The following is a 17,777-nucleotide window of genomic DNA, read 5'->3' on the forward strand; positions in this document are numbered from 1 at the left end:
TATTATTTGGCCAAGTACTGTAATCCTTGATTTTTTATATCTAATGTACAATAAATAAATATATGTAATTTATAGAAAAACTTGGCCAATCGTTGAATGAACCGCGATAGAGTTACGAGTACCAGGGCACGTCATTTGCATTACCAGCGAGAATCTCTGAATCTTCCTCTGTTTATGAAATTACATTTACCGAAGAGACAGCGCGCAGCAGTGCAAAAAATCTGCAAGGCGAGCGACAGGTCTCGCATCGATCTGGATTGACACAGCGCGGCGGGCGGGCGGGCGGACGGGCGGACTGGATGGGCGGGGGCTGTGAAGGGGGACGGCAGGTGGAGGAGGTGTGGGCGGCTATCGATCGCCGCCCGCCCCGAGGACCGAGGACTCACCGACCTCACATGTGCTCTACATGACTTTTTTCAAAATTCCAACGAATATTTTAGTATGTTTTGTTTGCGCGCCTAATGGGTTACTCACGTTTGCCTGAGGGCATCAATAACACAACATGAATCTCTAAATAGTATAAAACAAAGTGTAAAAACTAAGTTGTAGTATAAAAACTTTCCGTGTCTGTTTGTTTGTGCGCTTAGTTCTAAACTACGCAACGGATTTTGATAGGGTTTTACTATAGTTTGGAGATTTTTCCGGAAGGTTTATATATATATAATACATCCATATTATATTTATAAAATGTAGAGAAAAGTCTCAAAGCAACGCTGGGTTGAATTTAAATTAATTCTAAGCAGGATTCTTGCCTGAACAGATTATGCAATAATTATAATAGGGTATTATCCAAGGTGGATATTTTCAATTGCGAACTTACTAAATACAAGAGGTCAAAAAATATTTTTCTGATGGTTTGTGAATAATGTTATGTCTCTTTTGTTTATATGTCTATTATGATTTGATTTATATCTACAACCATTCTCCATGGCTATAAATGTATTGATAAATGTTTTTTTTTTTTGTAATTTTTCGTTTTATATAATCTTTTGTTTTGTATAAATTTTTGAATTCATATTCCTTTCTTACAAATTTAATTTACCTCTTCCTTACTATGCTGTCTCAGAAGAGGTAAAGTCACAAGGAGGAAATCCATAATCGGTTTTATTTTGGCTATATAATACTTACAAATGTAAACTGTCGATTTACCGAAAATTAATAAATAAATAATGTTATACGACTACCGACTGTTCAGAGCCAGTGATACCATGGCATCCTCATTTAGGCGATCGTCGTTGTATTTTGTTTATGTGATTTTCGCATAAAAGTTCCGATTGCTGAATTGAGATTGAAGGAAGTAGGGTGGGGAAGGACATGGAAATAGTTTGGAAGTATCTTTATATTCAGATATTGTCACTAATAATAATATAAGGAAAGTAATTTAAAGCAAAGAAGCAGATTCTGAAAAGTGATTTCTTGCCTAATCTGGTTATCTACGATAGCTTATTTTTATAGCACGATTTTTGTTATATATCACGTGGCCGAGTGGTCTAAAGCGCTAGGCTAACATCACGGTGTTGTGGTTTCAATTATTATTCTTCACGCACTCTTCTTCATAGTGAAATCTGTTTCATTATGTATATCAAGATAGGTCAACATAGATGGTGTGTAAAATAACTACAAGTACATATCTCAGAGGCGCATCCTGGGGGGGGGGAGATTTAATTTACACAGGGTACCCCGGTCTCCGCCAAAATTTAAAAAAATATACATCGAAATTAATTTTTATTTTTTAATTAATGCTTGCAGTGGTTTTTAATAACTTCAATTGATACTGGATCAAGCACTGTACATTATGAGAGTTATTGTGTAATTACTCATGAACAATTATTACAGACTTAAACTTATGTGTACCACAAGCCATTGGACTGCACTTCACGGTAAATATTTCGAAAACGAACTGCGGCTTGCGAAGATAAAATAAATTTCTTCTACGCTAAAATGTTTTTCAATGAAATTATGTCTGAAATACGTTTGCAAAGTGATATACAGAGATTTTTCATTACAAAGCCGAAAATAGATCTAAAAACATGTTAGTGGCAAAATGATATTTGGGATTAAGCTTCCTGTACTGTAAAAATACAGTAAAATATTTAGGTCCATAATTGTGTAGCTTTTTGAATTTGGCTTACCCCCCTTCCAAGATAAAATTAAGGGTGCGCCACTGACTACAGTGGTAACAATAAGTTTGTTAATTTGTACAGTTCCGTCGTAGGTTTACACAACCAAGGTACTCGTGTACTATATTGCGTGTAATTTCAGCAAAGTCATGTCTCCGGGGATAGTGTGTTATTTCAACAGTGAATACGTGGTCTGGCGCATTAACCTGTAATGAGATAATATCAGTCTTTTAATTGTAATATGAAGGGAATTATGCATACCCAATTCCCGTTGTTGTCGTTATAGAAATTAAACTATTTCCAGTCATCCCAGCTTTGTAGTATCAGAGGTCTATTTGCAATATAATTAATTACATGGCCCCAAATCTGGAATTATTCTACTAGAAAACGAATATAGTATATTGTACGTACTTTAAATTATACATTTTTTTTTACAAACTATTTTGCTCGTTTATGGGTGAATATTTTTATCACTGGTTTTTGTTACTCATTATAGATTTCATTTATACCTACATATTATTTTTTAATTTAGAACAGTGAAAATTTTTATGGCAGTGCTGAAATGTTAGAATTTTTTTTTTAAATTATTTAAATAGTTTCGGTCGAGGGCGTTTATAAGGGGGTGTATTAGGTAGAAAAGAGAATCGTGCTCGTAGATTACATTCCCGTAGAAAACAAGATTATTTGCACCATCTCTTTTATCAATGTAAATAATAAGTGTTAAGGAGGTCACAAAAATTTTCTAATAAATTTCTTTCTCCATTGCCCGCCTACTAAGGTAACCCCTTATAGTCAACCCCCCCATGCGAATGCTATAGCTACGCCACTGGTGTTGGTATGCATTTAAATAAATATGTAGCAAAACACTGTGAAACAATAAACAAAGAGTTGGTAGTTGGTAAAATTTAAAACTCATAGTAAAAATCCAACATTCGGAACACATTACGGAGGAAGATAAATTTATATAAATTACCTCTTTTTTCCCATACTTAAAATATTTTTGCCATAGAAAAAAAAATATTTTCCCATACAAATAATCAAATTTTTTAACTTTTTTTACCTAAAAACTACCTTAAAATATTTTTCGAACGAATTTCTAAAAAAGTTATTTTTCTTTTCTACTTCTAAAATGATGTAGAATCACCCCTTGAAGTTAGTTCACTTTACCCTCGGACACTGTATATATATACAGAGTGTCTGTATATATTATAATGAGTAATGGGGTTTCAGAATTGCAAACTCTTATGTTATAAAAGTTAATAATATTAAATTGTATTAGGAGTAATAAAATATGTTTTAGTTATAAACAAATAAACACATTGTTTTCTTTCGCCCTGGCCATCTACAAAAAAATAAGCCACGATTAGCTCACGTGGTTTCCCGGTTTCCCCTCCCCGCGCTGCTTTTGTTTTGGTTCTCCGCGCATGCGCCACCTGTTGCTCCCGCTCGTGGTGCTTTTGGCGGGAAAACTGATTGATTGTTTCGTCGAGGGGGGAGTTGAAAGTGGAGGGATCCTTGTGGAGGTGTTGGGGGGGGGAGGGGGGAGAGGGAGGTGGGCGGATAGGAAAGTGTACGCAAAACTTACGAAGGCGCGCTTCCGACTTCTTGCCCTAAGTAGTAAAAGTTTATAGTTCCTTCCGGTGAGGTCGGTTACTCTTGAATTTCATATTTCAAAGAACACATTATGAAATGCGCATAATAGAACTTGTGTTACACGAGAAGTTTAAATTTAATGTTTATTTCCTCTAATATTTTATTCATGTTTTAAACCACTGTAGGTATTTTGTGCATTGACAATTTATAAAAAAAGAATAAAAATAAAATATGTCAAACCAAAAAGTGATTGCTTTCTACAATAATTTAAAAAAACAAATTTTACCGTAAATAATTATATTACTACACCGAGAAAAAATATTACTATTGAATATTACTAATTTATTAAGAAACTCTTTAATATATTTGTAATCCGGTTAAAAATGGTATTGGAAGCCCTTAACGGATGAATTGATAGGTTTTGTAATAGGCTTTTAGTAAAATACGAACGTTTTATCACGATGTCAGTACAGATTGTCGGTGTGTGTTCATAAAAATTCTAATGTTTTAGAATTTTATCATTGTATATTATCAAAACAAATGCAGCTCATCTGCATAAACACGTCTTCAAATTTACTAAAAGTTTATAAGGAAACAACCAGCAACTTCGTTTTTAACCGCATTACCAATAATTTGTGGAGATTTTTATAACAATCTATGTATTCATTTTTAATTTTGATATTGGTACCATACGTGGAGCGTGGAAATGCAGGGACACGAAAATTTGGTAAAGTGATTGGAAATAAGCCGACATAGCTCAGTGGTTACAGAGCACCTGACCGGACATCAGAAGGCACGGGTTTAATTCCCTTTGGCGGTATTTACGTTTACTCAGGAGATATTTTCAATTTTTATTAATATTTCAGGCTACTAATTATTGCTTATAATTATTTGTTATCCTTTACGCTATGCATAAAACCTTGTCTTATAAACATTAGTTTATTATTAAAAAAATAATTGACAACAAAGGATTGAAACAAATGGAATATCTGTATTTTCAGTAAAAATCCATTTTATAAAAACATGTTTATAAAGAGTTATTTTATAAATCTTGACAAGAGTACACATCATAAAACATATTGACTGATTTTTTATGGTGTGCGTTATTCACGCTTTAAATTTTACACGTTCAATGAACTCATATTTGATTTTAATTTAACTGTGTATCGAACATGAAAACACGAATTTATTGAATTTAATATTATAAAATTAACGAGTTGAAAAATGTACCAAAATAATCGGTTACTAGGCGAATCAAGCCGGAGAAAAATCAAAATATTGACAAACCAGTCGCTGGGCGAAATTATTATTCTCACCTAAAAACACCTGCGTCTGAAACGACAAGTTGTGGTAAAGATATTGACGTCACAAGAAGGCTTGCTAGAGAAATTATAAATAGCTAAAAACACCACAATATTTGGCAGTCAAAATTCAAAAATTAACACGAGTAGACGGAACACCTCCAGTCAAAACGCGATTTGTTAGTTATAATTATAAAGTGTCAACTGAAATCAGTAGTCGCTTCTGTTCCTCCATCGCGGCACAATCATTTTAAAGATTACAACTATTTCTAACGAGCTGTTTACGGCCGGCACTCTATCAGCTGAGCCAGACGCATCTATCATCATTACAATAATGGGGCGTCTCCGTGTGCCGGCTCTAATAATCAAATGACCATGCTTCCGCTGATCACCTTGAAGCTGGCCAATCCCTGCTGCATTGATGCTGACAACCTAGAGGCTGATGAATTCCTCCTGGCTACCGACTGAACCAGCCACAGATGCTGACAACCTAAAGGCTGACGAATACCTGCTGGCTACCGACTGAACTGCCCACTGCCGGTGATCACCTAGAGGCTGGCCAATCCCTGCTGCATTGATGCTGAAACCTAGAGGCCGGCCAATTCTTCCTGGCTACCAACTGAATTAGCAATTGATGCTGAAAACCTAGAAGCCGGCCAATTCTTCCTGGCTACCAACTGAATTAGCCATTGATGCTGAAAACCTAGAGGCTGGCCAATTCTTCCTGGCTACCGACTGAATTAGCCATTGATGCTGAAAACCTAGAGGCAGGCCAATTCTTCCTGGCTACTGACTGAATTAGCCATTGATGCTGAAAACCTAGAGGCTGGCCAATTCTTCCTGGCTACCGACTGAATTAGCCATTGATGCTGAAAACCTAGAGGCTGGCCAATTCTTCCTGGCTACCGACTGAATTAGCCATTGATGCTGAAAACCTAGAGGCTGGCCAATTCTTCCTGGCTACCGACTGAATTAGCCATTGATGATGACAACCTAGAGGCTGGCCAATTTTTCCTGGCTACCGACTGAATTAGCCATTGATGATGACAACCTAGAGGCTGGCCAATTTTTCCTGGCTACCGACTGAATTAGCCATTGATTCTGAAGCCTAGAAGCTGGCCGATTCCTGCTACCAATTGAACTGGCCACTGCTCCAGCAGTCGCCTACGCCATTTGCTGTATCGTATGGCGCGATGATGCACAATGTGCTCCAATTTTAAATTATCGCTGAAAGAAATCCGATTGTCTCAGTTTTCTATCTGTGTTTAAATCCCAGTTGTATTGAAATACATATAACTATTTCTTGTGAATTGGGTTGGCTGTAAAAAATAGGAAGTACCTATAAGCTACACCCCTTTGTACGTTCCGTATACCAGTACAATACTTGTAATTAAAATGTGAATTTTTATTTGAATCGTCTTTCTTTTATGATGGTTTGGATAGAACACTTCACGGTGTTTTACTTAAATCATTACCCAGGCTGAGGACTGATGTGTGCCGGTGCTTATTATTTACAGTCTTTTCTTGTGCAGGCAAACACGTCCCGTACAAACTGATTATTCAAAATTGGAACTGAAGATTAATTCAGGCAAGCAATACAGAAGGCACCAACCCATAATATCTTATTTTAACAAAAAATCATTTTAATATTTCTTTTCTCGGGTCTGCGCTATTAGTAAAAATACGTAATGAAAATGACCCTATGTGACTATAGTTGTCAGACTACGCCATCCTTCTAGTGGAAGGGCGATATTGACCAGCCAGTGGCGTACCGCGCACGCGCGCCCCCAAGCCCTTAAAGCCCTACCTACATAGCCTCGTGATCTACGAGCCGCGAGCATGTATGCCCGGCTGTAACGCATACCGTATACGCGTATGTACGCTATCACCGTTTAACAGCACACACATCGCACTGGCGTATCTGATACGTACTTCAGGATAAGCGTATTGTGTGATAAATCGTGGGAGTTTTTGACAGATACTAACTTTGTATTGATTATCTTGACAGTCGGAGATGTATTAGAAAGCTACAATTTCAGCGGAAACGCTACTTGATCCCTCAATGTCAATGTTAGAACGTACGAACTAAAGTTATAAACTTTATCATGTTTGGTAAAAATATAGTAGATTACCCAATTTAAATATAGTAGATTCCATTCCATTTATTTTCAAAAGATTCAAAGAACCATGCAAAATCGAATGATCGATTTCCGTAGCTAAATTTGGCGACCAAATCTCCCACAGATACATTGGAAATCCAAACCTTCCGATTGCCTTTTCCTCCCTCCCCCCACTTTCTTGATTTTTGAAGAATTTCTCAAATGGGGATACCATAGTTTCAAAAGATTTGTAAACTGGTTGATGGTAAAAGAAAGAACAGATATTAGAAATATTCTAAACATCTAATTCATTTTACAAACCATACTGCACACAAATTCTAACAAAATTACAAAATTTTACAATTAATTATAATACGAAATACTCATTCCATATTTTTATACATAATTTTTCAACACATATAGTACTACACTTATTTTTATATTATTCATGTTTTTATTCTATTTTTTCTTATAATTTTTATTTTACTATTTTTTTACTAAACATTTGGTTTATATATAAATTGTTAATTACCAGCCTCAGAACAGACTATGTCTAGTGAGGAGGGTAATGAAACACAAAAACATCTGTACAGAACCAACCTTAAATAAACGCCCGGGTTGCCGGCACTGAAACTGAAACTGATAGTTCCACTAGGTCCGGACAATGTGGTTCGAACAACTTAGTTATAACTCGTTTGAAAAAAAAACATAATATTGCCTTGTTTGAATATTTTTTGTAAAAAAATTGTTTTTTAAAACCTAGACAGAAGCCTTTTTAAAAACACAATTATCCTTTTGTAAGCTCGACGAAAAATTTTTTTTTCATCAAAAATAAATTCATCAACTACATTGCGCAACGATTTTTAAACAACCGGTTGTCATAATAATTGTTTTTGAAAAGTTAGGTATTGAGTTTAGGGTGAGAAGACTGACAAGTGCCCCCCCCTCCTTCCCTCCAATAACCCCAACCAGCCAACAGGGGGGACTGCAGCTCCGCCACTGTGCAGGGGCCAGGGATCGATAGCCCGCCGAGCCACCGAGACACAGGAAATATGGATTTTCCGCTTAATCTCTCCGCTCGTAGCGATTTTCCCAGGAAACTTGAGAAAAATTCTAGGATTGTGTTTCGAAAACCAAATCTTCTATGGTAAGTAAATCGAATGAATTCAAAATATCTTTCGGTCGGTGACAAGTTCCCTCACCTTTCAATTTGTTATCGACAAATTGAAAATAATATTTTATGCTTGTTTTGGAGTTGTTTTATTTTGTCTGTATTATTTATTTGTGGGTTTTCTACTTATTGGTATTTATTCTTCTTCGTTTGTATTGCCAATAATGTGCCTGTATTGTCTAAGCAGCATAAGTTCAAAACTATTCTCAACCTGTCACGTTTTTGAATTGGTTTAATTTAGAGAATAGTGAAAATCGTTATATGCTTGTCTTTTTATAATTAATCAATCCATCTGAACAACTATTCTTGTAAATATGAATACATGCGGTAAACGTCTAGTGAGACAATACTGCAAGTAGCAATAAATGCGCAGTAATTACCAAAATTAACAAAACATAGTTAAATGGGGGAAGTTATTAAGATTTGAATTTCTCGTGTGATATTGTGTAATATTACTTGGTTTTCACATTTAAACAAAAAATAACCCGGAAAAAAAGGTTTTTTTTCATCTATTTTTACTAATAGATGCGTTAAAAAAAGTTTGACTGAGGATTGAACTGTGAACTGTGAGGATTGAACAGGTTTGCGTGATTTACTCCCTCCCCAGGGACTGGAGTAAATCACGCTCACAACTGAGTCGAATTCCGATTGGGTAGAACCGACATTTATTCCGTATATTAACTGCTCTTTAATGTCATCCAATTTCAGAGAAATAAGAATATCCGCGTATGTATGCGTGATTGTTACCAAAAGTTCAACTAGTTCCACCGACTCTATCTGCTGAGTTTCAGGTCTATCGGATGTCGGAAAGTGCGTTAGTTTCCACTTTCAAGATTTGTATTCATTCATTACAGAAAAAACGTTAAATTCATAGATGTATTTGAAAAGACGATATTGTTTTAATGTTATCCAAATTTCATCGTTGTTTTAAGTAAAAAATATATATACTTCAGTACCATTATAAAATGTTCAAAATAAATGCCAATAAATAAAAATACAAGATACTCCGAGTACACTCACTTAATCATGGTAGTAAAACAACTTTTTATCATGTACCTAAATACTTAAAGACCATGAAAAAATTACAAAATTATGTTTAATGGATAATAAAAATATTAACGAGTCCATGTCCCTCCGGTTTCTGACATTAATGAATAATTAATTCCTTATTGAATGTTAAAATTATACGGTAAATAAAAACGGGAAGCTTTCCATTAATAAAGTGATCATTTCTACGTTTGAGAACATTTCCTTCACAAATAGAAGGTGTAATGGCAGAGACGTAGCAAAGTCACGGCCAACCTGAAATACCTTATATTTTTCTGAAGTTTTAACTACAAAGAAATATTATTTGAAGAGTGTTGGCACATTACATTTCACATTTCGACAATTCCCCTATTTTTGGAAAAAAAAAATTCTGGCGTATTCGAATGAGAATTGGACATTGCTTCAATTCCTTTCACCTTTTTTTAAATGCATGTGCTTGACTCCCCAGATTGTACTTTATGTGGTCTAATAATTGGGAGCTTTTGATCACTTTTTATTGTCTCTGTTGACGTAACTATCCTTCCTGCATTCCTTCACCCAATTACCTGTAACCCAAATTACCTGACCCTATCTGACAGTGTGGAGTACCGACATCAGTGACATTATAACAATTTATTACGCATGATCAGTCTGTTAAGAAAACCTGCGCAGTGTACACGTGTGTTCCCTTAGTGCGTTTAATTAGAGTCTATTAGGTAAGCTTGTGAAGTGATAACCAGCAGTGTCCTTCAAAGCTATAATATCGATCGAATCTACCAGGGATAATTTAGAACCCTTTTCCAAATCTAACAGTAGATCAAAATTTCAACATTTCCGATAAAAGTTAATGCATATCTTATTGAATTTTTTTACAGCGAGATAGTTTCTAAAAATATATTCAAGTTCTTTACATATTTATGGAAGCTTCTTAAAAATATGTGATTATTAAATTTTAATAATGATTGCGACAAAATTGTTCTCTGATATTAAAATGAAAATGAATATAATGATTAGCTGATTGTTTTAAAAATATTTTATTTAAGTGGTTAAATTATACTCCCGAGAAATTAGTTATGACGCCACTGCATGAAAGTAAAATGATCCTTGAATAAGTCCCCCTCATGGTAATGGGCAGTTGCGAGAGGCGTCTGTCTCTACTGGCGCCGCGGCGGCCGTCGCCATGACGACAGTGGCGGGGGGGGGAGGGGGCGACGCCTAAAGCCCGAAGGGGGTAGTGAATGGCGGGAAAGTGATAATTTCCTGGAACTTTACCGAAATATTGAGTGAAAGCTCGTGTAAGATTGCCTAGTTTTAGTTAATTGGATATAGATAATACATTGTTCCAATGAGAAATGTTACGGGTATAAATAGATATTATCTTCATGTTTCTTTATTTATTCGATATTCGAGTATGACGGCCACCGTGGCCGAGGGGTAAGGCTCTTTATTGGCAATACGAAGGTTGTGGGTTCAAGTCAGGTGAAATTTATTTTTACAAATTTGCGTTATTTTGTAATTAAAAAATAATATATATTATCCTTGCAGCACGTTCCAGAGTGGAATATACTCTTAGTGTCGCCCTGATATAAGACCATCATTCAGTATTAAACCGTTGCTTGACATGGCTTTAGCCGTATTTGGTAATCTGAATATCCAGGTACCATCTTTCTCTTCTCCGTCTTCTCCCCCCCCCCTACTACCTTCAGCCTCACAATGTACCCCTATTGGGGATACCATATTCTCATTGATCCATATCATAGAAAATAAGTTGAATTGAATTCGTACATATATAATACACTTAATTTATACATTTTTCATAAAAGATTTTCGTTCAATTCTCATTTATTCACCAAATTATGATTATTATGTTACGTTTTTTACCATTTTTAAATATATATATTCATTCGAATCTCGAAAAGAATGAGACCCTACTGGGTCACTACCCCGTTTTAGGGTCACATTGTGCATAGTTTTGTGTGTGTATTATAAAATAGGTAATAAAAAATTTAAGTTTGTTAAAATTTTAAGTAAGTTTTTGTAAGTATGTTAAAATATTATAAAGTAAATTACAATTAAAACTTTTTGTTGTAATTTAGTTATTAGGTTGCTTTAGTTATTTGCTTATATTGCTAAATCTACACAACTATATCGAATAACTTAAAAAAAACTGATAAATGTCATCGTTCAGTTTCAGTTATAGCTACGATCAAGCTGGAACAAAGCGTCTAAGCGCGTTTATGAATCACCTGTTGATGTCCCGAAGCCCGCCGAAAACGAATTGTGTCGGGAACGAGAATAGACGGCGTTTATGACGCGGTTAGTGTTTACGTAACTAGTTGGCTGGCGTAGGTCGTCAATATCGTGCGTCGCAATTTAAAACAAACAACAACAACAAATTAAAAAAGAATTAATGCGTAGGTAGGTCACGTAGGTTATTTTATGTTTATTAACGGCTTACAATTAAACTTTTACACTTCTGATGAACAACCGTTTACCACACACAAATAATTGACTATCAGATGTGTAAAATATAAAACACCTTAATTAGTAAGGCTGTTACAAATTTTTTTTATGAAATACACAACTAAAATAATTTACAAATATAGATATTTCGAAGAAAATTATATTTTTTAAACGAACCTCCCCAACTCAAATGAGAATTTATTTCTCGTATTTGAATTGGGGAGTGACGTCATTATGTTATATAAGGTGTAAAATTTCATTAATTGGGATACATAATAATTAACAAATGGTTATAAACCTAGATGATAAATTTAGATAACATAATATGTTGTTGACTAATCTATACAAAAACAGAATAGAAATATAATAAACTTAACATCTACGGTGGATTACATATCAGTGCCAAACAGAAAGATAATTACTAAACATAAAATAAAAAAATGACTTAATACAAATATCATTAGAAGAAATTTAATTAAATTAAAAAAAATATAACTTAAATGATACAATAGTTATTAAACTTATAAAAAATAGACATAAATGTACTTATTAGGTAGGTAATAATATAAGGTAGGTAGTACACAATAGAAATATTTCGAAGCACATATAATAATTTTAGAGGATATGTAAAACAAATATATCGTTTTTTTAAATATTGTATTATGTATTTTTTAAATGACTTATTAATTGATTGATTAATTACACTTAGGTTCCATAACACGATTCAATGAATCAAATTAAAAATGGGCTTTTATGATCAATTTGTGAAAAATATATCAAATGCAATTAAAACTTGTGATTACTGATGAATATAATATAAGTTGTTAGATTTGAGAATTGAACTTTATTTGTTTTTTAGTTTGGATTTTATCCGGAAGTGCATTAAAAAATTATACCTTGATAAGTATAATGGTGTTCATATGCACTAATTTTACATTTAGGGATTTCTTAGTTACCACGTGATCTTGATCGATTATTTATTTTTGTAGAAATTGTTGAATAAAAATGGTTTTTGTGAATTTGTAACAGTGCATTCTTTTAGAAAATTTTGTTTAAACAAAGAACCCTAAAATAGTTAAACAGCTGCATGGTTGGAAATGTCGATGGTTTTCACTGGATGACTTTGATGATGGAATTGTTTTTAATCTAATGAAAATGTAAATTAGTTTTCTTACTCTAGTTACCATATTTTTTACTTTCTAGTTTCGATTAGAATGCTGATATTTTTTTCAATATATTACTGATCATGTTAATAATCATAATTTTATTATCTTATGACCTTTATATTTTTAAATACGTCAAAAGATTTATAAGAAATATATATTTTTCACTCACCCTATGATTGTCTCCAGGACGATCGCGCATCCGTCGAAGCCTCTCTTTTCCACCATAGCCGTAATCTAAAAGAACATTAATTAATATTTTTACTTTATTATAATACATCTATAAATGTGTTCACCTTTTCTCTTAGAGATTTTCGATTAAGGATTTTCGCGGCTCAAATTATTTAGTATTGTTCCGTGTTGCGCATCCTCCTTTAGCCAATGTTTCGGACAGCGCCACAGCATAAAGGTGGAGAAAGCGCAACACGGCACAATACCTCAAAAATTAATAACGAAAAAGATACATACGGGTTATGTTTAAAAAAAATAAAAATAAAAGTTTTCTTCGGACTGACCTCTATTTGAACTTATGGGATAAAATCAAAATTTAAACGCGTCTCTAAATGAGAAAAAAACCACAAAACAAAAGTTTTTGTATGCTTAACGATTATGTATTAAAATAAATGTATTCATATATACATGTATAATATATACAATAGATTGTTATTGTTGTCCGAATATTAACTCCTTACCCAATTATGTTATTCATTCACGGAAATACAATTTAGACTAATTTTGTATGATTTTTTAAAATAAGTTAACAAATAATCAACATCACAAGCATTAAAAGGAAGTTACGAATAAAGTGTGTTGTGCGCTGGGTGTATACAGAAGCTTCAAAATAATATTAGGTGTGATAATATAAAACTGGGTGACTTCATTGAACACGGATTTTTTAAAAATGTTTCCAGTGGTAATTAGATATACCTTTACAGTTAAATATATATATTATATATGTATGTAGGGTGTTAAGGGGCATATCTTTTTACTTTAACTGGTTATTCATTTTTTTTCTTTTTTTTTTTGTTCAAAACCAAACAAAAAAAATCAATTTTTTGTCACTGGTTACTCGTCAAATTAACCACCTAACCCCTCACCCTGACCCAAAAATATGACCGGAGACTTATTACTTCTAATTATGTCAGGAATCGGTGGTTTAAAGTAAGTCAAGTACTTCCTTTAACACCCTTTATATTTATTACCCTGTGTATTTAAAAGTGTATATTTTCGAAATTAGAAATAGTAAGTAATTCCTGAGCTTAAATTAAATGAAAATATTACTATATTGACATCGATCTGTATTGAGAATAATAATTATTCACAAAATTGTTCTTGTGACGCGCGGTAAAGTTTTGTATGGAGATAGCACCGGCTAGGCAAGCGTTAAACCTTATAGCATTGTATTTCAATTTTGGTATTTGAATATAATTTTAAGCGAGTAAATTATTATTAATTATAGACATAATTTAACATGAAAAACTATTTATTGTGTGGGGGTTTATAATGTACTCATCAAAAAGACATTTTATAAATGTTTGTTTGTGAACTTTGAACAAAATCAATAAAAACTAATTTTGAAATTACTAATGCAAGCATGGATCGTTTTCGGACTGTCCAAATGTCTAAATATTTTTAGAATTTAAATTAATATTTAAAAATTAACCCAGCGCGAGTGTTAGACAGTATTTTCCCACAATAGTTCCCTAGAAAATCAGAAGATATGTGAGAGATTTTACAAAATCTTTCTATCAATTATTTCTAGGTCTTCGACCTGGGATATGAGTTTTATAATGAGCTAACAAACTTATATTTATTGAACTGTCAATGAATAAAACTGAAGAAAATATATATTTGTTCAATTGGTTAGTTAGATGAGATGAGTTCAAATAACTCGAAAGTCTTGAAATTTCGGACGGGGCCGTATAATAAGTAAGTAAGTACATTATATTAAGTATGAAGTGATTGAATGGAATTGATTTGAATTCACGAAACAGTCGCTATAATGCGTCAACAATGGACCCACCTGTGGGGATGTGGTGCGTCTGCGAGTGGTAGTCCACGTCACGCGGCGCCTGCACGTGGTGGTGGGCGGGGTAGGCGCTAGGCGGCGGCCCGTACTCCTGGTAGCCCCCGCTACCGCCCCCGTAATGCCCGCCGCCCCCCCAGTAGGGCGGGTACTGGCCCGGGTAGTAGTAGTAGGGGGCTGCCCTGTACTCGGGGTAGTTGCAGCAATCCATCACGATGCAATGATCAATCAATAATCAGTCAATTTGATGATCTGCACACATCTTGTTCAGCGTACATGTTCAATTTGTTCAAGTACAACGTATCAATTTTAAACAACTTTTAGGTTAGATTTTCTTTATTCAATTATTTCAAGAACGTTTCATCACATCAGCATCTGTTTCAAAGTTCACTCAATATTTTATTGTTAAGTCATCCTGTAATCATTTAAATCCTCTTCTGCACAAAAAAACATTTTATTAGCATGGTAATATTTTTTATTCGAAAACCGACAAAAGACTTATTTGATAATCATTATCAGTTCTCGTTTTAATTCCAGTGAGACACCTTCTAGAATTAAGATATACTGAATTAGAAAAGCGTCTTAAATATTATAATGTATCTCTAGCAAAAGTCTAGCAAAAAATCGTTATTTTATTCTGTTTTTTCCTCCCATGAATTAAAGAGTATTTTACGCAAGTAAAGATATTTTGTTTGATAAACAATTTGCACAGTAATTAAAAAAACAAAAATATTATTGATTTAAGTTTCAATATTGGTAGCAGGAGTAGGAGACGCCCGAGGAAGATATGGCACGACCAAGTGAATCAGATACTTGAGTTGGGCCATGTCAACAGTCAGAATAATGGAAGAGTATGTATGAATGTGAATGAGGCAAGAAGTGTGTGCCAATACCGAATTATTTTGCGGTCCGTCCTGTTTGCCTACCCCTGCGGGGAAACGGTGTGATGGTTAGTTAGTTAAATTTCGATTAAATACCCGTTTATAAGCAAAATCCGAAAACGCCAAATTTTGTAATATTTTGTTTTTTTTTTATAAATTCCATCTTACGGTTTATGTGGATACTAATAGTGTTAAGTTTTTTTGTAAATGTGGTATATCACAATGTACTTAGCTCTCAAACAAGGGTAATAAAATGCTACGTGCTACGACGCATAACGTATTTGCGGTTGCCGATACTAAACCGAAGTAGGTTCCAACAGATTTATTTGATTGTGGGAAACATGCCCTATTTAATTTATCTTCTATTGAAATTGCTGTTTTTCAGAACGCTAATATTTAATGCCGTTTTACTAATCATTTTAATGGCAATTGACGATGGGAGCTCTAGAGAGAAAAATTTCAGATACATTTTTAAATGCTGATACAACGTGAAATTTTATGTGAATACTAGCTATATTGATGTGACTTAATATGGTTTGGTCTAGCAAAAATAATAGATCTGCATCTAAGTTTATTATTTTATGAACAATTAGAACGGAACTTTTGCATGAATGAAAAGTATCTAAAAGAATCTCCTCTCCTCCCCCCTCCCCCAAGCCATGGAATTTTAATCCAGATATCCAATGAAAACAGTTTGAAAGCTTTCCGGTATTTCGATGGTAAGTCTCATCATGGATTTTAAAGTTTAATGCTTTGAATGAAACGATGAGATTTTCTTTCAAGATCATTATATTATTTATATGGTTCGGTAGGTAAATACTTTTTTTCGTAGATTAAGCTGTGAATGTTCTAAACTCATCTAAACGTATTTAAAAAAAAAACTACTAGTCAATTCGGAAAAATTATCTATTTTATCTATCTAATTCATTAAAATATGCAATAATAAGTAATAATTTACCCTGAATATGAAACCTCGCAATTATCACGTAGATTTTAAAATAAATGTTTTTTGAAAACAATTAAAAATCTAGCTATAATATTTATTTATTTAATATTTAACTCTGAAGTTAACTGAATCTTAAAAAAAACTCAAATAAGAATGCGGTGAAATCACATAATGTTTCTTCAATAAAAAAAACTGCGATGAGCGGCCAATCATATTTTACTTTTTGATTTTTAAAACTGTTTTTGATTATCAAATCGACAAAATAAATTTTCGCGTTGAAAATTTCAGAAGGATATTGGCGGGAAAATAAAATCGTTACATTGATGCAGCAAACATAGGGGGCGGGGCGAAAATATAAACAACACATTATCACCATAACTTCGTGTAATACCCATTGACTTATCCTGCATGTTTCTACATTAAATCATCTATTTCTCTCAATTAGTGGAATGGATTACAATATTATATTCTCCGAGATAATCCTGGCAGGCATTGAAAAAATAATATGTAAATATTGTTTTTTTTTAAATTTTATTTCTAGTCCATTTACTGACAATGAGATGCCTTAATTAGTTCGAGCATCGTAGAAACTAGGATTTTGTGTCAAATGATTGCTAGAATGAAGGTCTCATTTTACTTGATTTAATTCTTCACTGTATTTAAAGATCGCAAAACCCGCGGCGCTCGCGGTACAAGCCACCGCCCTGACTAACAGTGCTCATGGGCGGGAAGTCGCGAGTGGACTGGGCGGTAAATCCCATCTGCCGGCTTCTCTCTACGGCTATATCCTACACTCCTACACTTGTACAGCCTTTGGGGCTATTGATGAAGTGCGGCGGGAGGGGGCGGTGTGCGCGCGCCGCCCCTATCGACCGAGCGCCAAATTCAAAAAAGAGGGAGAGACGCGATAAGTGGAAACTTAGCGCGGGAGAGCGCTGAAGTTGTCTGAAATTCCGATAATTTACTGTCGTAGCAGATTTTTCACTAT

General features: G+C 34.0%; 1 protein-coding gene across 1 annotated transcript in view; it reads right to left on the minus strand.

Annotated features, from left to right (window-relative positions):
* The window catches only part of LOC149426794 (uncharacterized), a 28,230-nt gene extending 10,707 nt beyond the window's left edge, over positions 1-17,523 (minus strand). The window contains exons 1-3 of the mRNA XM_089651096.1: positions 17,427-17,523; positions 14,960-15,399; positions 13,109-13,173 (exon numbers count right to left, since the gene is read on the minus strand). Coding sequence (XP_089507222.1) covers positions 13,109-13,173; positions 14,960-15,173 — 279 coding nt within the window. The 5' untranslated portion in view covers positions 15,174-15,399; positions 17,427-17,523. The remainder of the gene's footprint in view (positions 1-13,108; positions 13,174-14,959; positions 15,400-17,426) is intronic.
* Positions 17,524-17,777: the final 254 nt, after the last annotated feature.

This window comes from Hesperophylax consimilis, chromosome 1 (genome assembly GCF_061612785.1).
Source record: "Hesperophylax consimilis isolate HC1 chromosome 1, BYU_Hcon_1.0, whole genome shotgun sequence".
Classification (NCBI taxonomy): domain Eukaryota; kingdom Metazoa; phylum Arthropoda; class Insecta; order Trichoptera; family Limnephilidae; genus Hesperophylax; species Hesperophylax consimilis.